This window comes from Pleurodeles waltl, chromosome 8, assembly GCF_031143425.1.
Source record: "Pleurodeles waltl isolate 20211129_DDA chromosome 8, aPleWal1.hap1.20221129, whole genome shotgun sequence".
NCBI classification, from domain to species: Eukaryota; Metazoa; Chordata; class Amphibia; order Caudata; family Salamandridae; genus Pleurodeles; species Pleurodeles waltl.
This window is the reverse complement of record NC_090447.1, coordinates 1,366,815,804-1,366,840,354: the sequence shown is the minus strand read 5'-3', so window position 1 is coordinate 1,366,840,354 and position 24,551 is coordinate 1,366,815,804. Positions and strand designations below refer to the sequence as shown.

The window sequence follows — 24,551 nt, the reverse complement described above, 5'->3', positions numbered from 1 at the left end:
AGAGCAATCCTTTGCTCAGCTCACTCGTCTCCTGCTCACTGTAGACTGTAGTTACCCCCTACTTGTCACCAACAGAAGAGCTACCCCTCACTTAGACAGCAGAACCCCACTGGTTACAGAGCACTGAACCATGCCATCCTCTGCAAATCTGTCTCTGGACAGGTGTGGCCTTGACAGTACGATTAACTACCTACCTATTGCTTCCTTTTGTATACATCAACCCATCTATCGCAAACCTCACATATTTGAACTCCTATACTAAACAGTGTGGAAATAGACACAGGATAATTGCACAGGCGTAAGACCTGACCATCACCACCGTTGCAAGAATACACCATGACAGAACTTTGGCTCACTCAGTTTAGGATGGTCGATTGAAAGATCCATCCCTTCCCGACAAAACACTATTACTCGGCCAAGGGAAGAGTGGAATGCCCTCTGCCATGTCCCCCAACGATCCTCCATCAGCTAAACCCATAGTAGCCAACATGAGTCTGCCCACCAATATGTAATGTACCAAGAGGCCAAGCAATTGTTATTGTTGCAATATACAAATATTACAAGTATGTTAGGAGACCACCTGCCCTTGGGAAAGGAGACTGAAGTGAACAAGACGGATCAAAGAACTAGGGGCATTGGTCAAGTCCCATCGTGTTGTCGTGAATAAATCACATTCACAGAGAGATTTACTTACTTCGACGAACCCAGACAACAATTTACAATCCACACTTTAAGATTACACAGATCACCAAGCTAGCAGACATCAGCAGCGGAATCACTGGAATCAGACTCATGTGTGCCACACAACCACTCACTTAAATACTCCACTAACACCTTGGAAAGTACTGCCGTGCCCCCTGCAGCATGTGTTCTACTAACAGACTAATAGGCACTGCTGACACCTGGTCAAAGGACACGCCATGCACTCTCACTGTGATACACCCTGCAGAGACATCACTTTATAAACCTCACCCTCACCAGGCCACAACGACACCCCACACTGAAAACTTAGAAAACACCTCTCCCTTCATTAGACATGGCCTGTTCATGGTATGTCCGGCGTCTGCCTCTGGGCAAACCCACAAAAAATCCTAAAAGGACAAGTAAGTGGCTCGTATGGGCACATGGGCATAATTAGAAGTTCTGGGCAAGAGTTTGAACAAGAACCAGAATTATGAGGTTTGTAGTAATTACTGCACACCCATCAATCCTACCCAGGTACATTTGGCCGGTCGGATCCATGTAATGCTTAATTTTAAGGAGGAAACTCAAACTCCGAGGTATTTGCCTCATGTAGCAAATAAACACCTCGTGTCGCCCTCTTGGGAGATATGCCCTGGTCACTTTACAATAATGTCGCAGAAATGATTGAGTAACACGCCCGGGAGAATCATGTAGCACAGTAAGTTGTTAAAAGAACCATAGCGTGCCTTGATGGAAGTAAACATAACAGCGCATAACGAGCACAGTGTGCAGCATACTTGAGAATCAAAAGAACATTATCTTCTGACAATGGGAAAGAAAATAATCCTTGTGTAATACATGGCAATGAAAAAACCCAATATCTGACACACTTGACATTAAACTTCTAGGGTTACAAAGCTTTAGGCTTTGCTCTTCATGAAGTAAGAACATTCCCCAAATGCAGAAGATGGGCAAAGTTTCTCGACTTCACCTGAGACCGTTTCTCTTCCCTCACCCCCCATCCCAAGGAGTTGGATGTCTCCCAAGATAGACGGTATTTCTGGCTTTGTGAATTATTGTCATCACTGCCACTCAGGACTGCTTCTAGCCCTTTAGGTCAGTGGGAAAATACCATTGCTGGTGATCAGTGTAGCCTATGTCGGACAGGACACTTTTACTCTCCCGTCTCATTTCTTTGGAATCTTCGCAAAATGTTTTAAGAAAGGGACACTGCACATCATTTAGCTTCACAACTTCACAACCCACAATAAGCTTGTCTTGCACACCAGGAACAGCGAGTTTTTCACTCAGCCCCTGAAGGAATGACAGTGCACACCAGGTCTGCCTGTTATTTCTAGAATGACTTACCATATTTGGGCATTTTGTTCTGGACACCACAACTCAATATATGGCCCATTGACCACAATTACGTGGGAAATAAGACCACAAAAAGTGCTCCTTCCACTGGTAAATCCACAATTTGTTGCTTCCTCTTGTTGAGAAAAAGATCATGACCTGCTGATGAACACCTGCAAACCACGACTGACATCACTAAGGCAAAGGGACTGGTGAACACTGCACTATTCCACAACTTAAAAACAACAAGCGGTGCCAAGAGCCATCTGGTGACTACATGTGTCACATGACGAGAGCGGCCAGCTGGTCACAAAGGAGAGCAATGGCAGTAGGTGGCTGCTCCTTAGATAGGCATTTTCTAGGTGTTTGACCTGCATAAATTGGTATGTCACCCCAATTAAATTCTCTTCCTATGGGTGTCCAAAGTTGTATGCCACCTTGCATTTGTGTGGTCGTGGCAGTCGTGGCAGTGCACTCACAGTGTTCACGTTGTCCATGCAGGAGTCAATATTTCACGAGTGTGTGTTCATCTGTATGTTGCCACCTGAATGCATTTCTTTGTGAGTGTGTCTGGGCACGAGTCAGGGGCCTTACGTGCACGATCATACATGTACATCTGCCATGACCATGTGTCTCTAAGTGTTCATGTCTGCCTTTGTGGAAGCACGCCATTGCGAAATTCTGCATGCAATTTTATGCACATCAGTATACTGGTGTGAACAGTTGTCGAAGCGTATAACAAGCTAAAAACGCTAAAGAGGGAGAAGCAGGCAGGGGGAGTGGGAGAAAGGAGTACCTCAATCAGGTCGGCAGTGGACGGGTACTAATTGTTAAGTCAATCAGTGCTTGATCCCTGCTCCACGGACAGGACCGGAAATGATGCCAGCCTTAAGTGGACAAATTACAAGACTGTAAAGAAGAGCGCCACAAAAGCCAACAAATGGTGAGTGACATGCAGGCTCCAAGCCCTTTACCAACTATAAAAGCGCCTCTCAAGCGATGCGCATGCTCTAGCTCATGCTATCGCAGGCTTGTCCCTAAAAATGCGATTAAGTACAAAGATGAAAACTTTAACTCGTACTGAAGTGGAAATTCTGTCCCAGTTCTGTCCCAGCTGCAGAACAATTTAGGTAGCTCCATAAACCAATTTCCATAATCCCAGTTCAAATATCTGTCACCAAAAGCACTGGCTTCAGTGGGGGCTCAATGTCATCATATTTAACTTCGAGGGACCCTCACAAGCTTCTGCTTTGGACATTGCCCTAGTGGGGGCTTCTGGTGGCCAAAAATGGGATTACATTCAAAGGTGAGTCATTGGTAAGGATGATCCGCATGGTGTATCCGACCTCTATTCCTTTTCAACCTGCCAGATCTCAGTAAAAAACAAACGGATATTTTTTAACAGTGCTTTGCTTTTTGTAGGTATTTTAGCAATAAAGTTTATTAAAAATTCATATCATATCCATGCAAATTTAATTGGTTTGATTTTGTTTTGCTTATTAACCTTCGTTCTATTTCCCTCTATTTGGTTGCAAATTCTATTGCGTTATTTTCTTGATTTTAATATTGTTTGTAGATGTTGGAACTCAAGTCGTTCTCTGGGGAATTGCCTCCTGTCTGTGCCATAGCTAATAGAGGTTGAGTAGAGTTTACTGACACTTGTTTTGAGATCTAACCAGAATGTAACAATGAATCACTTTTTGGTGCATTGTTGTTGTTATTGATAGTAATATTATTATTATTATTTTGAAGTATTATGAACTTGAACTTACTTACTTTTGAAATGCTTTCATTGCTTTGTGTAAAATGCACATGTGGCTTGCGAACCCATTTTAGAGACTCATTATTAGTTGTCTACCCTTTTGTGCGTGAATACGCACTATTCTTAGTTTCATCCACTGAATGGGCATTAATCATGTTGTCTTCCGAACTCCGAGAAGAAATCTACTTACATTTTCCTCCTGGTCTGAGCAGGGGGCACTGTCAGCAGGATGGCTGGTGAATGGATGGGGGAACCACGCAGAGCAGGCTGGTGACCTCTTCGTGTTTAGGATTGTCTGGTCCCCCTGAACGTCTGCAGGGGGTGGACAATGCTGACACGGCAGCTTGCTGCAATCCTTGCCCCTGTACAGTGCTTAATTTGTAAATAAAAACGTGCCGGTGCCCAAAACCCTCCTTTTAAACACGCGGCTTCTGCAATTAAATGTGGAAACACGGATTACTGAGGCGGCGTAATCCTGAAATCATCTGGGGCCTCTTCAATCCATATAAAGCCACTCCCTGCCCTTTCAGCTCACTCTACTAGCTTTCTCCCTTTGTGAGGCTTTTTCGTTTTCCCTTCCTCCGTCTTTCCCATATGTGTCTTTTGCTCGCAGTAAATGCTTGGGACAGAAGAATAAGCACCGGCCCTCAATAATAAGTGCCAGTGCTCAGCACCGGAAACAACAAGCACAAATTAAGCCCTGCCCCTGTAGCATCTGAAATGCTCCAGTGTCTCCAGGACCTGAATTATGGGGTTCGGAGTTTGCAGACTGGATAATTCCAGGCTGTGTGCCTCGTTGAATTTGGGAGTTGTGGTATTTCACTCAGAGTTACTGCCCTGGTTGAAATACCACAATTTGTTATGAGGGTTGTAGCCTATAAGAGAGATAAGTCAGCATACAGTAAATATATAGAATAAATAGCTGCATCTCTAAATGAATTACACCACACTGATTTCATTTTGTTTTGCATGTGACATTGTTTGTCTTTGCATCTTTTACACTGCTGAAGATACGAGGTTCTCTTGTGTACCTATTCGCTGTTTTTTATTTCATCAACATGGATGTTGCTTTTCTTTTCTTCTGGCTATGGTGACGTTCCCTCATACCACCTCTGTTTTTGTTCAATATTATCAGTGAGAATGACAAATATTCCTAGGAGACGTTGGACGGTTTGTTTGCAGTTGGCACATTTTCAGGAAAAAGCTTTCTCTTAAATTACAGATTAATGATTTATTTATAGTGTTTACGTGAGAGTGACAGTCACTAAGGAATGCGAAAATTATAATAAATTGAAGCTGGGCTGCATTCGTCAATCAAGATGAAATCAAACTGGGAAATCACTGGAAGAAGAAAATGAACAAAAGTGGAACGGGGGCTTCCGTAGAGTCTCAGACTTCAGTAGTTTCTCCTCATATCGGTGGAAAGGTACCTGCTCTTGAACTATCTATCCCTTGTGTCCCGTGAGACGCTAGTGTGATGCGAATCTGCCACATACTAACTAAAGTTGCAAGTCTCAACTTTCTTAATGAACACCGACTGTTTTGGTTGATATCAAATAAATATTCGTCTCTTGAAATGTACATCACACTTCCCACTACTGAGCTGCCCGAGTGGCCTGGTATTCCTTCCACCGTCATTTAGAAAGCCCTTGAGACATAATATGAGAGATTATGAACAATAATGGTACTTGGCTGAATGATTGGTCTCACCGATGATTTCCACGTTATTGGTCACCTTGGCGCCTGATATGTCAATCAGGCCGTACATAACCCTCACAGAGGAAATGGACGTCCATTGCCTAAATGAGTCATACCACCATCCAGTACTTCGCATACATATCTGCTTGCTTACCTGTCCCCTTATGTTATGTTCCTGGTCTGGTCTGACTACAGACAGCTTTAATTGTCTGGAAGATTTTATGTGATCAGTTCTTTGGAAATATCTAATAAAAATGGGCTTTGAGCCAGCCCCGTTTCAGCTCTTTGCTGTAATGTGGTTTTCATGCTTTGCCATTCCACTGTCCATCCAACCCATGGCATTCGAGGATGGGTACATTGCTCAGTTTGTCTTCTCATAAGCTTTTGGTGATGGAACATCAACTAGTCTTTTTATTAAGCTATGGAGGAATGCTGTCTGACGTGGAGTCGCCGGTTGCTTTTTGATGTAGTTACTTACCTGACACAAGGGCTCAACACACAATTTAGCACAACCCAGCATGACACAACATGCAGAGCATAACAAACACACCGCACCATAACATGATGCATACTGAAGCCTACCACAGCTTTACAAATCTAAAAGAGCACTGCATACCATATTAAACCATGACACAATATAGCACAACAAACTATAAAATAAAACAGCATAGCGCAGCATGACACAATATAACACAGCAGATCACAGTGCAAAATGCTGCACAATACACCGTGTCACACAACACCATAACATAACAGCATAACACAGCTTGGCACAAATGACCCACCCTAACTCAAGGCGTCATAGCGCAGTATGACACAGCAACCCAAAACACCCTGGGATACCACGGCACACCATAAAACATCATACCACTCCCTAACTAAATACAGCATAAACAGCATGTGACACTGTAACACTGCACCATAGCATAACAAAACGTAGTGCAGTAAAACATACACAACACAACATAATACAACAGGGCACAACACAGCACACTATATAACATAACATAAAGCATAGCAGTGCAAGGCAAAGCATGTCACAGCAAACCATGACATAGCGAAAATTAGCACAATATGACACAACATGTAGCACAATATGACACCATAATGTAGCATGACACAGAACACACACAAATATTACAGCACAGCATGGACCAGCACAAAACATTATTGTAACACAGACTAACACTATGCAACACTCGAGGATATAACACTGTATAGCAATGCACAACACTACATAACACAGCACAACACACACATCACTCCCTAACATAACAAAGAAAACCAATTCATAACAAAGAAAACAAAGCTCACTAATACATAACAGCATTGTACTGCACAGCACAACATAGCACAGCACACGATAAAACAGCATGGCACAAGTGAACCACCCTAACTTAAGAAGTCATAGCACAGTATGACACAACAGCCCAAAACACCATAGGATACCACAGCACACCATAACACATCCTACCACTTAAAACAGCATAAACAGCATGTGACAATGTAACACAGCACCATAGAAACATAAAAAAGTAGTGTAGTACAATATACACAAACACGACACAACATAACACAGTAAGGCACAACACAGCACACTATATAATTATGACATACAGCACAGCAGTGCAAGACAAAGCATGGCATAGCAAACCATGTCAGCGCAAATTGGCACAATATGACACAACATAGAACAATACGTCATGACACCATAGTATAGCATGACAGAGAACACACACAATATCACAGCATATCCTGTACCAACACAAAACAATAATATAACACAGCCTAATTCTACACAGCACTCGAGGATTTAACACTACATAGCAATGCACAACAATACATAACACAGAACAACATAGCATGAGATAACACAACACGCACATCACTCCATAACCTAGCAAAGAATAACAATACTTAACAAAGAAAACAAAGCTTACAATAACATAACACCATTGTACTTCACAGCACAACATACAACAGCATGGCGCTGCACAACACAACACACCTTAACATAAGAGTGTAACTGTACGTCATAACACAACACGAAAGAAACTGTGACAGAGAACACCATACAATAACAGCATAGCACTCCATGACTCACTTGCCATAATACAATAAAGCACTGCATGGCACAGCATTTCACAATACAGAAATAACATAACAGAGCACAGAACGGCAAAGCGTAACACAGCCTTACTTAACACGGGACAACACTAAACGTCATAACAGCATCGCCAAACACAACACAAGGTAACACTACAAAACAAAATGGTACAGAGAACACCACAAGACATTACAGCACAACATAGTGTATCACACCCTAACGTCCCATACAATAGCACTGCATGGCAAACTTAACACAACATGCTATATCATAACAGAGCTGAGCACCATACAATACTACAACACGCCAAATTGTTACATAACATAGCACTGCTCGACACAACATGACAAACCACCTTACTGTAGCAGTGTTAGTACTGCCTGCCGAAACATAGCTCACTTTACCATAATACAACATAGCACAGCACAGCATATCTCTCAAAATAACAGAGCATAACACATTCACCCCAACATGGAAAAGAAACAAAAGATGAATTACTGTAACTCAGAAAATTACAACATATCAAATATAATGTGTAAACTCGATCACATGACGAACAGTATCTCTGCGCAGATCTGAACAGCAGCTCAAAGACACGTGTTTGTAAACGCAGGTTTCTGTTCTTTTTTCTTTTGCGACTGAGCACCACAAGAACCAGTGAATTGGGTATTAGCTTGTCCACAGTGTCTAGAGACGACGCCTGTGCTATGTTCGATGAAATGATTTGTTTTTGCCACCTTCCTCACCTATGAAAGGGCCAACCTTTGAGGCTTACAGGAGAGTTCTAAACCTCAGCTGGCGGCGGATTAGGTGGCCTGCCCAATTGTTGTCTGTTTCCAGATGAGTTTTATCTTTTGTGTAGTGTTGCCACTTTAGATGACTAATGTGAGCCATGTTCATAGAAGAAACAGCTTGAGAAGGAGATACTGGAAGGCGTAGAACAGCAGATGAGCACTTAAGAAGATACAACACTAGTTTGCGAGGGCAATCTTTATCCCCAAAAGGACCGCCGCGTTTTTAGACATATATTGTGTATGTCATGAATATTTTAAAACAGTACTCGGTTTCACCAACTCGACCTACAGTTCTAATTGTTAATAGAGACAACATTGATTAGAGGTCAGACCTGTTTTCTTTTCCATTCTTTTAAATTCCTGTATTCATATATATGTTTCATTCCTGCAACATGCCACCATTTGGCTATTCTGAGTGCAATGCAATGCAATACAATAAAAATAGTGACAGTGAACGTATGCGACAAGATATATTGTACATGTAAAAGATCGTGTAGTCAGGGGAGTCTCTCTGCGAGTTATTGTCAGTGAACAAAGTGGGTTCCACATGATATACACAGGTGGTCTGCCTATTAGGTCATTAGAAGTGAGGGGGAGCTTCAATTGTATATGTAAATCCATCGTATTACCACTCCAAGGCTGGAAATCTGCTGTGTGGTAATATGTGTTGCTATACCCAGATGAATTCTTAGATTTCATATGGTTTTCTGAACAGTCCAAGCTTCGATTGTTTGTTGAAAATAAGGAACTTCGGTGCTAATACGACTGGGAAAGAGTGTTTCATGGCTTTGGCATTGCTCTCTCAAGAATCTGCTCCAGTGTTTAGTCTTTTGAACACTGTGAGGCAGTTGGTCTGTTACTTTGATTGTGTTGGAAAGTGGTTCTTTGTTTGTAAGGGTAGGTAGGTATCTACACTTAGTAATAAGGCCACAATCACAAATAAGGTCTAGTCAAGGTCTCAGTAAATTAATCCCTGCTCAACCCTTGGTAGTTTGGCCCATGAACAGTTAGTCTTAACTGAAGAGAAAAGTGTGTAAGGCATTTAATATTAACAGAACAGTAAATAAGAAATACACAACACACAATAAGAATTCAACACAATTTATACAAATAGAATGTATTTTTACCTTTTAAATGACACCAAAACAACAAAAATCCAATGTACGCAACCAGATATTTGAATTTTTAAAGATTAAATCAAAAAATTGCTTAAAAGTGAAAAGCACCAACTGCTGCCATCTGCCCATGCCTGACTGTGTCAAAGTCAAAGTTTGAGGCTGGCTGCGATGGAGCCCAAGTTGGATACATTTAACGGTAGGCCTTGGTCAAAATTTTACCTTCAGACTTAGGCCCTAATTAGGACTTCAGAGTACGGAAAAGGCCGTCCACCTAAGTCCCGTGGTCAGGGTACCGCCAGGGTGGTCCCCTTCACTCGGCCCCTACTACAAGTTTTCTGCTGGGTCAGCGGGCAGAAACTCTGTTTCCGCCAGCTGACCCAGTGGGAAACAACCCACAACATTGACGTCGGCTCTTAATTGAGCAGGCAGCAATGTTGCAGTGCATAGGGTGCACCGCCACCCGTCGCGCCTTTCACTGTCTGCAAAGCAGAGAGTGAAAAGTGTGACTGGGCGGGCCATGGGGGCCCCTGCACTGCCCATGATAAGTGCATAGGCAGTGCAGGGACCCCCATGGGGCCCCCTTCACCCTGTCTCCACAAACCTTTAATTGCCGGTGCTTCCGCCATGTAGCTGACTGAGATGGTGGGTCATAATCACCAGGGCAGCACTGTTTGCAGCGCTTCCCTGGTGGATTAGGACCGCCAGCACCACGTCGTAATTGTAGATGTTGGACTGTCACATTGGCACCACTGTCATAATGAAGGGGCTTAGTCTTTTTTTGGGATCTTTTTCTCTCGACGTCAAGCGGGTCTCCTTCTTATGCCAGCTTGTGGTTTGACGACACTGGCTTTCTCAGCACAATGCCTCGGTCAACTCCTGGAAGTCTCGATGACGAAAGGCTTTGGAGCTTCAGCGGAGCAAACCTGAAATTCAGGCAGGGTCGCAGTTCGAGATGGCCGGCTTGTCTCTTGATGAAGGGTTGGTCACCTCATGGAGCTATTTTCCAAAAAATGCTCCAAATGGCTCCATACTTCTGGATCTTCTTCCAGAAGGTCTCTTGGGCGTCTTGAGGGGTTCACAACACCAGCCAAGGTTCCAGAGGCGTTGAGTTGCTCCTTGGAGTGTTGGGACTACAATTCCCACAATGTAATGTAATTCGAGATTTATAAAGCGCGTTCAAAGAGCATCAAAGCGCTGGGAAGAAAGCAAGTAGTAAAAAATAGACAGAGGATAAGAAAAATAACAGAGATAATGAAGATAGAAAAACATCCAATAGAAGAAACTGAAACAAACTAAATCAAAGAACCTGATCTTGATGTACCAAAAAATTAACGAGGAAAGAGCCAAGTTTTCAACATTTTCCTAAATTTCATATAACCTGATTCTTGCCTAATATTCTGTGGGAGAGAGTTCCATCCTCTGGCTGCAGCTACTGTAAAAGCTTTGTCTCCCCATTTGGCTTTATGTGTGCGAGGGACCTGAATCAAGTGAGCTTGGGAAGACCTCAAGCTTCTTTTAGGTACATGTAGGGAGGAGTCTGGAAGTCAGGTACCGTGGTCCTGTTCCATCAAATGCCTTAAAAGTAAGACAGAGTGACTTAAACTGGATACGCTGCTCCACTGGTAACCAATGTAATTTCCTAAGACTCTCTCTAACTGATATACATCGTGGGAGATTAAGAACCGCTCTGACAGCGGAATTCTGAACTAATTGGAGTCTTTTTATCAGCCCCTTATCCAGATTAAGGTACAGTGCATTACAGTAGTCTATCCTGGACATTACCAATGGCAGGATAGCAGATACTCTCCATTCATGTAACAGATAGGGGAAGATTTTTTTGATCATTTTAATTGACCATAAACTGATGTTTACCCCATGATTAATCTGTTTTTTAAAAGACAGATGTTCGTCGAACAAGATGCCTAGGTTTCAAGTAACAGTAGTGGGCACAGGGCAGTTACCACATTCAGAGGGCCACCACCGTGAGTTCCATAAATTCTTTCCAGGTACAAAACATAAAACTTCAGTTTTGGAGGCATTCATTTTTAGCCAATTGGTCTTCATCCATTTACTCAATTCCACCATACAATTACTAAACCGATCTGCAACCTCCTCCCATGGCTGATTAATAGGAATAATAAGCTGGGAGTCATCAGCATAGGAAGATGGAATGAAACCAAAAGTGCGAATTAGACTAGCCAAAGGCGCTACATACACATTAAACAATGTGGGGCTGAGGGAAGATCCCTGCGGAATCCCACATGGCAGAAGATAAGGTCTAGATTTGAAATCACCACAGCTAACTGTGGTCCATCTATTTGTAAGAAAAGACTTCAAAAGTTTAAGCGCCTTGTCCCTCAAACCCACATGATGCAAATGGGACATTAATAGTGTGGGAGAGATAGTGTTGAAGGCAGCGGATAAATCTAAAAGAACCAAAACGGCCCCCTTGCCTTCATCAGCCATCCTTCTAATAGTATCAGAGGATGAGATTAGGGCAGTTTCAGTACTATGCCCTTTTCTGAACCCGTATTGGGAGATATCAAGAGCATCCGCTTTTGTTAAAAACTCGATCAATTCAGAGTTCAAAATGTTTTCTAGAATCCTTGCCAAAAACGGGAGACGTGCTATTGGCCACAAATTACTCATGTCCTGATTATCCTCCTCTGTTTTTTTCTTGAGGGGTACTACTATTGTTTCTTTCCAGATAGATGGGTACTCCCCAGACATAGCTACCTCTTGGTAAATGGGGACCAACATCCGTGCCATTAAATCCGGAACCAAGTGAAAAATGGAAGGAGGACACGGATCCAGAGGGGAGCCCGATTTAATTTCAAGAATCTTCTTTTTAATAGTATCCATGGAAGGGGGTTGGAAATATGACATTAGTGACTGGTCATCTTCTGTAGCACTCTCTGTTATCATGGGGGGGTAATACTTCTGGAATAATCTGGGTATCAAAGTTGCTATGTATTTGCAATATCTTATTTTCAAAATGAAAAGCAACTTTGTCACAGAAACCCTGAGAGTTTTCTAGACAGCCGGCTTCATGGGCACAGTTAGGGCCTTAATAGTCTTAAAAAGTTCCCTGGGGACATTGATAGCCTCCTTTACTTTGGTAGTATAAAATTTAGATTTGGCCATAAATTGTGCTGCTTTATAAGCCTTTAGAGTGGACTTAAGGGCCACCCTTTCCTCAGGTACTGGATTAAGTTTCCACCGTCTTTCCTGCTGTCGATACTTTCTTTGAAGGAGTTTGAGGTCTTTTGTAAACCAAGGGTGACCTGGTTTCTTCTGACTATTGGGCCTTCTAATTACGGGGGGGGTACCATTTCTTCCATGGTCATTTCCAGTCCTTTCAGAAAGCTGTCAATCAGGGGCAAGGCCATAGCTTTAGCCTTATCCCAACCAGCTTCTAAAGCTGGGCCTAATTCCTCTACTTTAACCTGTTTCCATAACCTGGCTACCTTGTTCATTTCCACGTTAGCAGCCCCAACATTCTTTGAGGCAAGTTTAAATTTCAGCAGATGATGATTCGTCCAACTCAACTGTATCATGGTTACCTCCACCTGTTGAGTAGCTTGTGCAAACACCCCATCCAGAATATGCCCTGCAATATGGGTGGCCGACGAGACTCTGGAGGTCCAATCCAGGGCCTCCATAAAGTCAATGAATTCACGGATCTTAGGAGTTGACGTCTCATCAAAGTGCATGTTAAAATCGCCCAATATCACAGCTTTTGCAGACAGAACCATAGGTTCTATCAACTTAGGCCAAGGCTGTAAAAAATGTTTAGTCGGTCCCGGTGGACGATATATCAACAGCCCCTCTAGTAGTACCCCACTGTTTTGAGGAATTGTAAATGTCATTGCCTCACATGAATCTGTCGAAGAACTAATGCATGTGCATGCCAACGTAGACCTATAGATAATGGCCAGACCCCCCCCTGTTCTGAGGTCTATCAAGTCTGTGGAAGGTAAAACCTGGTGGAGAGGCGACAATAAAGTCTGGGTCCGATTCTACTTTACCCCAGGTTTCAGTAATAAATAGACAATCAATCTGCCAATTATCAATCATTTCGCAGATTTCCTGTTTGTTTGGGAAGGGACCTAGCATTTATTAAGGCATACTGAAAGCTGTAATTATGAAATGCCTTCTGTTTCATTTATTTCTCTCCCAACCCTGCCGGCCTAATGTCTTGGTTTCTTACCTTTGTTACCTCTATAGGGACTTGAATAGCCCAATTACAGGTTTTACAAGTCCAAATAGCTCCACCCTTCCTTAAAGGCTTAGATACTACATTATTAGTGGGATTAGGCGATAGTTTACTGTAATCTTCCTCTCCCCCAGATACTGCACAGCTATGAAAAAGGGCAGCATTTCTGGCCCCGGGGCCCGCTCGGGCGCAGACGGGCTTGCCTTTGGCACGCAAGCGGCGCGCCCGCTGCGCGCGTCCGCTGCGCGGTCGCTCATTCCGGCACATTTATGCCTGCAGGAACGAGGCCCAGCCCAGAATCGGCTCCCTAACACTAGACCGCTAACTTGCAGTCCCAACAGGAAGGAGGGCTCTTACTGACCCTCACTTCCTGTTTAATACAAGTAAAAACGATTTCCACTCCCTCCACAGGCTATTTTAACTAAACTGCTCTTCCCCAAACCCCCAGAACATAACAAATACTCAGAAATGACTTTTGCACAATTTAAAAATGCTAAATTAAAAAAAAAAAACACCCATTGATTAAAAAACGATGTTCCTTATTTTTCTATTTTCCTCTTTCTATTAAAATACTAAAATTTAATACATCAAAGCCCCAGTAGTTATAAAAAGCAGATGTCACCACACAAACCTTAAAACAGCAAAGGCTAAAAAAGATGCTTTCTTCTCAAGCGCGTTCGCTCGTTCCGGCACATTTATGCCTGCAGGGACGAGGCCCAGCCCAGAATCAGCTCCCTAACACTAGACCGCTAACTTGCGGTCCCAACAGGAAGGAGGGCTCTTACTGACCCTCACTTCCTGTTTAATACAAGTAAAAACGATTTCCACTCCTTCCACAGGCTATTTGAACTAAACTGCTCTTCCCCAAACCCCCAGTTGCACCTGTCAAATCCAGGTCACTTCACACCTCATTAAGGTTTCTTGGCTGAGCCTGTCAAAGGTTGACCAATCAGGAAAGGTAACTTTAAGAAAGAGTTCTAAAACTCTTTCCCAGTAAAAATAATAAATATAACATTAGCAATTTTTTTTAAAGAACAACTTTTATAATGCTCCTACTTATGAGTACACTGCACCCTGCATTTGGGGGCACTGAAGTAGACCTTAAGGGTGACTTATGTGTAAAAATAAGGTAGTTTAAGACTTTGGAAGTACTTTTAATTCCAAAGTCGAAGTTGGGCTAAATTTTATTTCAAAAGGAGCCAGCAGGGCAGGGCTGCCTTTAAAAACACCAGACACCACAGCAGTGTACCCGCAAGTGCCTTAACTTCACTGTGGGTCACTAAACCTACTTGCCCATGCCCTACCATATACTAGGGACTTACAGGTGGGTTTTTGGAGCCAATTATTACTACACCTAATTACCATATACCTTTTAAACAGAGCACCGGTCCTGGTTTGCAAAACCTATGGCACAGTCAGAGTACATAACCACCAGTATAGGTCAAAAATGGGGATGATCAAGGCCGAAAGGATGACATTCTCACAGATTGGAACACTTCTGCATACATTAAGGGTAATTTATGTCAAAAAGCCTAGCACTGCTTTTCCATAATATTAGGCAAGATTCATATGGGTACATGAATCGTAATTGAGTTATAGCCCTGTGCTTATTTTTGTGTTTCTATAGCCTCTTACTGGCCTTGTTAGTTAGACGTATGTCAACCACTTTTTAATAGCCCACTTCGGCCATAATATATGGCCATGTTAGCTCCATGTGATGCAAAAGTGGAGGACTTCTAAAAAAAAATTATTTTACACTATGATTTTTCTAAGTTAGAAATAATAAGATATGAAAATTACATGTAGGTTTCTCATGTTCTGCTAGAGCTTTTGCCCTTCCGGACAGTCATGTTTGTGTGGTTCGTGGCTCACTTTCCAAGTGGATGTCGTTCTTAGAGATGTCCATGCATATCAGTAGTGGTAGAAGGTGATTTTTTTTTTTTTAAAGTGTGCGAGTAGACACCTAAATGTATGGCAGAGTTCAGGTGAAATTGGTAGACCTTGGGGAAGTTTTCCTTACACCGTCACTGAGTCATCATGACTCACTATTCTGGTTAGATGACAAATAGTGTAAATGAATGATTGGTTCCAATGCAATGCTACGTCTATGACTTTTACCTACTATTATCCTTCTAAGTAGAATGGTTTGCTGATATATCTTGGAACATCAGTGCTGGATTGTCTCCTGTCTTCTCTTTCCAAGGTTTGTATTGGTTACGAGAGATTGAAACTGGCATGTTAATATTAGGACGTCTGGACTACATTCAAGTGTGTTGTGATTATGGCACTAGTAAGTGTCATTCATCATCAAACTGATTGTGAACGTTGTACGTTTAAACCCGTAATGAACATAAGTTATCTACATGGGTTTGAATGGCTCTGTATAGTAACTCTACCTTCGTAAAGACAAAACATATTTTTAAACTTTCATTGACGCCTTCTACATTACAATAGTTATTTTGTCAAATGTGTTCACACTACATTGCAAGAAACCTAAAATGCAAAATATCAATTGCATTGCACAGCTCGTTATGATGGAAATTCAGTGTTAAATACCCAACCAGTATTTCTTAATGCCCGGCCCAGTGCTTCATTCGCCGCCTGCTCAATTTTCCTTATTGTTTCTCTCTAATTACTCAAACCTTCTCTAATGACTGTTTTTACATTTTAAAATCCATTTAATGAGGCGTGACTACCATTTTTTCTGGGACAAAATCAAGAGGATGTTGGAATGTAGATTGTGTAGCATTAGTCTAATTGACCTGTGTGTTTATACTTGCATAGATATCTATATTGATTACATGTGCTTTTAATGTTTTGTTGTATTAAAAATAAACATTTACATTTTAATAAAGGTTGTGCACATTTTGTTTGTAATGCAAAGCTCGGCAAATTAAAGATCAGATTTCTATAAGGTTATAAGAGGCTGCCTCTTTTTTTCTCCATAGACCCCAGGCTTTGGAATGCTCTACCTGTATAACTTAGACCTTGCACTTCCCTGAGCAATCTCCAGAAGAAATTGAAGACATGGCTTTTTTTTCTCTGTAGTTAGTTCTCCTACCTGTGGTATATAGCACTGGGAAACCCTGCCTGGGTAGCTGTTCACGCTTTATAAGCACTTAAATACATTTTTGTGATTCACATTTAACTGAAGGGGATCCCTGTTTGTTTTCTTCTTATGACCATATATTGGTTTTCAATTCTTACACCACATATTGGCACTCTGGCCAGGATTGATTCAGTGTTACATCATGTGTAATACAGTGGCGGCTGACGACAATATTTAGTGGTGGGGCGAGCAAACTGGCACTGGGAGACACCAGTAGTGCCTTTAGGATCAGTGCCTGAGCTCTCCATCATGGTTTGTTACAAATAGTGTTTATAACGAGCCACGACTGAGATCTGTGGAGATTAGGCTGAAGGCAGTGTGAGTTTCTCACACTGCTTATCAGTGGGTTAGAGAGGCTCACTTGTGCTATAAACAGTCACTAAATTGCTAACATGCATTACATTAACATTTTAAAATGAGCATTAATGTAATGCCTGTTAGCGATTTAGTTACTGTTTAAATAAGAAAAATAAAAAATATGTACCTACGCCTTCACATCCGTTACCCTTCAGTCCTGGTGTTATTCTCAAGGGTCCTAGAGCAAGCCCCCCAACTAATCCAGATGCTGCTCTCATGCTGTTCATCATCATGTGAGAAGCACCAGGATTGGTACGAGTTGGCTTGCTCAGTGCTCTTTCAGGATCTGGGTGCATGTGCTTTCTCTCCACCCAGCTGTCTAAGACAGCTTGGGTTTGAGAGGTTAAAGGTGCGCATGTCAGGCCGCCCATCACAACACAGCCAGCCAAAGTGACATGTGTACTTTCAAATGCTGTCACCACTCCTTCTCCCATGCTGCCAGTCCGCATGGAGAACACCATTGCCAAATTTAATGTGCCTGATGTAACTAAGTAATTTGCAAGTAGCCGAAGTGTAAATTGGACAAGCCACCTAGTAGTCTTTGGTAATGTATTGCATGCACTTTGAAAAATGCTTTAGGCTTGCTGTACAGCATAGTAAGTATGTGAAGGATCAAGAGAACAATGTAGCACACCGCACTGGATATGTTCCAAGTAAACAATCAGGATTGGTCACACAAATTGATGGGAGGCATTAGTGTCCTCAAAGGAAACCCCCTGCATGACTCTTTTCTTGTGGAAAAAGCTCATTGCAGAGATCAACGCACATGACCATGGAAATGGGACATTAATAATTCAGCTGAATGTGAAGGATGACCAGAAGAAAAGCCTTCATCATTAGGCTACTGTTATCCTGTGAGCAAAAGTGTAAGAAACTGAGAAATAATGCTTATATACAGTCCGTGCCAGAGAAAATCCAGCAGCGAGGTCGCTTGAATTGCTCACAGCTGACGTCTGCGGGTCATCATTTGAATCCTGGCAAGTCCATCTCATCCTTCCATTCTTTGAAGGGTGATACACGGAGTACCATAACTTTGTATAATATTAAAACCTGTATTTGCAACCATGACAATCCATGCAGAGCTATATAGCACTATCCATGACAATCCATGCAGAGCTGTATAGCACTATCCATGACAATCCATGCAGAGCTGTATAGCACTATCCATGACAATCCATGCAGAGCTGTACAGCACTATCCATGACAATCCACGAAGAGCTATATAGCACTATCCATGACAATCCATGCAGAGCTGTATAGCACTATCCATGACAATCCACGAAGAGCTATATAGCACTATCCATGACAATCCATTCAGAGCTGTATAGCACTATCCATGACAATCCACGAAGAGCTATATAGCATTATCATTGGTACTACTAGCGGTAGTAGATCATGTAATCCGAAGAAACATGATACACTCATTTTCCGTATTTGCCAAATGAAACAACTTCCAATGGGACTTTATACTGTGTTGTACTCAATATGTTAAATAATTTCTTTTAAAACGTAAGAGTTCATCTGAGTGTTGGCATGTAGACTAATACCACGTGAAAGAATTCTGTGAATGGCTAGAAGAATAAGTCTTAAAGAAATTACATCCTTGTCTGCGAGGTGGAAAAAATGAACTCTACCAAGCACTTATTGGACATCCCTCAGGGAACATAGAAAAAGCATCAAGCGATGCACAGGGCTTAATTGTGATTACATTTTATTGCCACTTTAACTATTAAGTGCCTAAATGACTAGATAGCAGTATTTCTTTATTCTTAATGGTGCTTGTTAAAAGTGTTTCTACACACTGTTTCAGCCCTGTTCCAACAATTTCCTGGAGAAAAGTTAGCGGGTTTATTCCAAGCAAATCACGTCTCCGAAAATCTCAAGCCGTGCTTGAAATCCCAAACGTGCAGCTGGAAGACGCAGGAACCTATGAATGTAAAGCTGAAAACTCACGAGGGAAAAATGCCTTCAGGGGACAACTGCAAGTTTATAGTAAGTGCATTACTGGCTAGTTCAACCCTTCTTGTACTCAAGTCACATCATGCATCATATGCTATGTTTCTTCTAGTCTAGCTCTTATATTACATGTTTCATCTTGGACGAACGCGTTTTCATGCAGTTTAGAAGATAGCTATACTGTAACAAGCTGTAAAATAAAGACATTGTTTGTCACATTATCAAAATCATTGTTGGTTGTGGTGGTAAAGACATATTGTGCAATTATGTTTCAAATAGTGAATCTTAGTTCTAAATTGCATTGTTTCATAGACTTAATGTGAAATACTTGAACAGCATATTGGAGATAGAACTGAGGATCACAATTGCATTGATCTGGTGGAAAACAGGTATGCAAAGTCCATTTTCTAACAGTAATAAGAGATCAACACAGGTAAATGCTCTACCTCAAACTGGGTCTGAAAAAGCAAGGATAGATACCACATTTTCTAGTGGCCTATAATGCTGGAGCACCGTGATTTCTAACCAATGGCTCTGCATTGGCAGCATGTCTCTGACATGGTGACTTATTAGCCAGTCGACCTCTAATTCCCAGTGGAAAATTCTACATTCTGTCTTTGACTGAGTATTTACGCCTTCTCAGGAAGAAATTTTTCCTGTTTCCAACAATTAGCTTGAAAATTAAATGACATTCCATTCTGTTTCACCAGTGTTGAATAAAAGTTCCTTTGGGAAAGCTGTGAATCAGTTTTCAATTTTTAATTTATTCTGCAAATGTACTCTGATTACGAGTTGCACAGTACTGTTCAGTACCATGCAATTAAGAGTTTAACCCCCTCGGCTTGGGAAATAAGTAAGCAGGCACATAATTACCATACAGTATTCTGCATGGTATTCCATTTTCCAAATGGTTTAATGTGCACATTCACCAACTGCTTTGAGTAGGTGGTAAATGTGTGCAAGGGCTTTTGGTTGTGGAAGGGTTAGAGAGAGGTGGTGGAGGGGAAGATTAGTTCTGGCACCCCCACTCGCTCACGTTCATCCACACAGACACCCCCATACATGTGAACATACACACACACACACACATTCACTCGCATACAGGCATGCATTCACCACCACCACCTCCCCTTTCCGCAGACACGCACCCACAGGCACCCACCCCACCTCTTTCGGATGCCCACTTACCTTCTCCGTCGACGAGGACGTCCAAGAGGGGATGGGTCCTGGTGGTCTTGCATTACCAGCAACACCACGCCAGCAGGACTCTGCCAAGCCGTATTACGGCTTGTAATACAGCAGGGGGAGTCCTGCTGGCATGGCGGTGCTGGTGATGCACCCACCTATGCACTGCAGACCGCCATCACGAATGCTGGTGACTTTCCACCATAAAGATGGCGGACAGCTGCCAGCACTGGTGGTCTGGTGGCAGGTTTGGCTTTGGCGGTCAGAGAAATTAACCACCAAAGTCAAAATGAGGGCCAAAGTGTGTAAAAAGGGTGACATGCCGCTAGGGCAGTTTCACCTAGTAGCTGATAAAATGCAGATGGTGGAAGCCACGTTGGCTTTGGCAGAACATAATATATCACTTCGGGTTTTGGAAGAAGAAACAAGAAAAAATGGAAAGGGAGCCATCTTGTGCAGGGTCTGGTAAAGAATCAGTCATGTTGTCATGTTGTGATGTAAGTGAACAAACATTCCGCTAAGTGAACCTCAGAAAGAATGCAATGGCTTGATTAAAAAAAAAAAAAAAAAAAAAAATAAAGACTCCTGTGTCCCTGTAGTGTAGCCATTTTTTAATATAGCCTCATGCACGTTAGGTTAACATATAAGGCCTCTGTGCACTTTGCCCTAGATACATTTTATTTAGTCTCGCACTGTTATTTTACAATAACCAGTTTTACGGTCTTGTTTTATTTCTTTTTATCACACTGTTTAGCTTAGTTCAGCACTGTGTTCTCAAACAATGCATTCTTGCTCACCCTGTGCTTCAGTCAAGGCTACAGTCTGGTACATTGCCGGTAAACGTGGTAGAAGTTTAGTCTCTAGTGTTCGTAGAAAACGTGCATTCTTACGTAGGGACGTTTTCTTAGAACATCTACGTGTTAGTTATAAAAACACTTTATAGTCCTAGTGCACGTCAGAGCGAGATTCCGACCAGGAACCTACAACTAAATGCTGACTGCCCCATTGCAGATGCTGATGCAGATTACAGGCCTTTTCTCAGGTATGAGGGTTGATGTTCTCCCGGGGGAACCTGAAAGGCAGGCTTAGAGCTTCACATGCTGTGCTCAGAATATACCTTAGAGAGAACCTAATCTAGTTGCACTATGATAGCCATATTTTTGTGCTTCACTCTCATCGTTACTATTTTAATCCTACTGTGTTGTGTAGTTCTGGTTATTGCAGCTCACGCTTTGCTATCTAAAATGCAGTCGTTTTATTAAACCAATCTTTAAACTTAAACTGCATTTGTCATTTCTATATGAGACCGTACTGTGTATGAGAGAAACGGTTGCGACCTGAGTGACCACGACTTCCCTGGGAAGTACTAAGATGTCATGCGCTCGGCTGCCCAATTGTCTCTTCCCTTCGGGAGAGATGAGGCACTGCTAGTTAGCCGGAGCAAAACCCAGATTTGGGGTGACAAGGGTCCTTCACCGTGGGTCAGACTTAATCCCCCACACTGAACGATCTTGCCGCTCACCATCCAGTAGTCTCATTAGGATAATGAGAACCTACGCAACAGTATGTACCACTATCTAATATTGTGTCCAATACCACCTAACTTTTTCAGCAACATCCAAGATGCCTTCAGGTGAATTGGTGCAGCCAGACATTTCAAGCTTTTTATGGGCGCCTCTCATATGAAGGCTAAGTACAGGGACAAATGTGGTGATTTTTTTGATTATTGAACCATGGATTCCTAAAACATATTTCCATAAGCGGCCAAATGTCCACGCTACATAAATTGAGTGTTTTTTTAATGCTTATTCTATTACATGTCTGTTAGTACTGGGGTTTCTGTTTGTCAGAGTATGCACCCTGTACAAGCAGGAACCACAACAACTAGTCAGGGTAAGCTAGATGCACACTTAGACACAACCTGTGCTCACCCTCTGGTAGCTTTGCACAGAGCAGTGAGGCTTATCTAAAGTGTGTAAAGTATTTATGCAGCACATACACAGAGTAACACAATGAAAACACCATAAAAAGACCCCACACAGGTTAAGTAAAACGGAAAATATTTATCTGGGTAAAAGAATACCAAAACAACAAAATTCCAATTAGTAGAAGTTGCGATATGAATGATTAAAGAATAAACAAAAAATAGTGCTTAGAAGTCACTAGCGGTCAAAAGGTTACTTGAGGTCGTGATGGACCGGTGCAAAGGCTAACTGCAGTGATTGAGGGCAGGCTGGCTGCAAAACCCATGCAGGGTCTGCTGAATAAGTACCTTGTAGTGAGCAAACATCGAGGAGCAAATTTGAACGTGATACAGTGATATTTTCCATGCAGTTGGGTTCCACATTGGTGTCAAGCTCCATAGAGGTGAATACAATGAGAAGTTGTCAAGCCACGCAAATTGTGGATCTGCCGTCGTTGAACAGCTTCTGCGTGGGTGTCGAAGGGGTGATGCATTGGTTCTGACCGGCACATCTGTGATGATGAGCGGCAGAAACTACTTCTGAGGCCCATGACTGGAGGGGTCACCTCAGGGACTGGGAGGAACCAACGATGGCAGAGTCCAGCAGCACCAGGAGAGTTATAGGGGTTTTTGATGTTCCTGAGAAAGCTGATGAACAGGGTGCAAGCCAGCAAGCCTTAGAGTCACTCTGGGTTCAAGTGGGATGGGCCCAGTCCTTGTTCTCAGCAGGCAGAGATCAAGAGGCAGCAGGGCAGCTCAGCAAAGCAGAGAAGCAGTTCCTTGGAATGGTCAATCCAGGTAAAGTGGCAATCCTTACAGCACAGCAGTCCTTACTCCAGCAGAGTACTTCCCAGGTCCAGTAGTGTACTCATTTGGTAGGGTTAGAGCCCCAGTACTTATAACCACATGCATCTTTAAAGTGGGCATGAATTCAAATAAGGGTCTTTGAAGTGCACAGAGATCCTTTCTTCCTTGCCGAGGCTGCAGACGACCAAAAGGGGTCATCATCCCTTTGCATGGGGACAGGCTCTTCTCTATTCATGTGTATCAGCTCCCCTCTACCCAGGAGCGCCCATCAGAATGCAAATGAATGCAGATGAGTGCTCAGACACACCTAACCTTCCGGTGTTTGTGACTGTGTAGAGGGAATGCACAAAGTGTAGCTGTGACCTCCTCCAGGTGTGTATTGGAGACAGGCTGCAAGGCACAGAGCAGTAATAACAGAAAAACGCCCACTTTTTAAAAGTGGCATTTCTAATGTTAAATCGAACTTTACCAGTAAAACCGATTTATCATTATCATTCCAGTGATAGGAAACATGATGTAGCTATTCCTTTCTGAGCAACTACAGCTTAAAAGTATATGAAGGAATTCCTAGTGATGGCCTATGTGAGGAGTAGGCTTCACTTTAGTGAAAAACGACTTCAGGAATGTTTCACTACCAGGAACTGCAAAACCTAAAAGTACAAGTCCTGCCTTTTACTTACATGGTGCCATGCTCCATGAGCTAGAAAGGGCCTAACTATGGGTGAGTTATGTGTAATAGAAGGATTATTTAAGGCTTGGAAAGAGGTTTTAAATGCCAATTCAAAGTGGCAGAGGCCTTACAATGGCAGGCCTGAGACATGTTTAAAGGGCTACTAAAGTGTATGGCACAATCAGTGGTGCAGGCCCGCTAGTAGCATTTAACTCAAATTTAACAAAAATACTCAAATCTGATTGGATGATGGGGATTTTGATCTGATCATCCAGTTCACATCTGCAGACCCAATACTTGATCAGTGGACTCTCTGACACCAAATTGAAGAGAAATGCTGTAGCTTTCATTACAGGATGTGGAGACTCTGTCCCCATAAGCTGAAAAACAAAAATTAATTTCCATAAAGGGAGGGATGAGCATCACCTAGCTTCAGGCCTGAGGTGTGGGCATATCAAAGGGACCACCTCTGGTAGCAAAATAGAAATGTTGCATTTTGGGGTTCGCTGATCCTTAGGCAGGGTGCGTGGCCCTGCCAGCATGCTCCTCAATTAATCAATCAGGATTTGTACTGCTAATCACCCGACAGGGTATCCAAGGTTTGTTGGTCCCGGAAGCTCATTCGAACAGCTTTGTTTTGAGGACCTCTTGGAACGCAGGCAGTAAGGTAATGGCCCGGAGTTGCTTGGGGGGGCTGTTTCAGGTCTTTGCTTCAATGTTTGAGAAGGAGCTTTCTCTACTTCTGCTTCTGTAGACGTGGGGAGTCTGG

At 42.5% G+C, this 24,551-nt stretch overlaps 1 protein-coding gene across 6 annotated transcripts in view; it reads left to right on the top strand.

Annotated features, from left to right (window-relative positions):
* Positions 1 to 24,551, top strand: part of CNTN5 (contactin 5) — a 3,179,309-nt gene that overhangs the window by 2,444,901 nt on the left and 709,857 nt on the right. For all 6 annotated transcript variants that reach the window (XM_069202389.1, XM_069202386.1, XM_069202392.1 and 3 more), the window contains one exon: positions 19,012 to 19,193. In XM_069202389.1, coding sequence (XP_069058490.1) covers positions 19,012 to 19,193 — 182 coding nt within the window. The remainder of the gene's footprint in view (positions 1 to 19,011; positions 19,194 to 24,551) is intronic.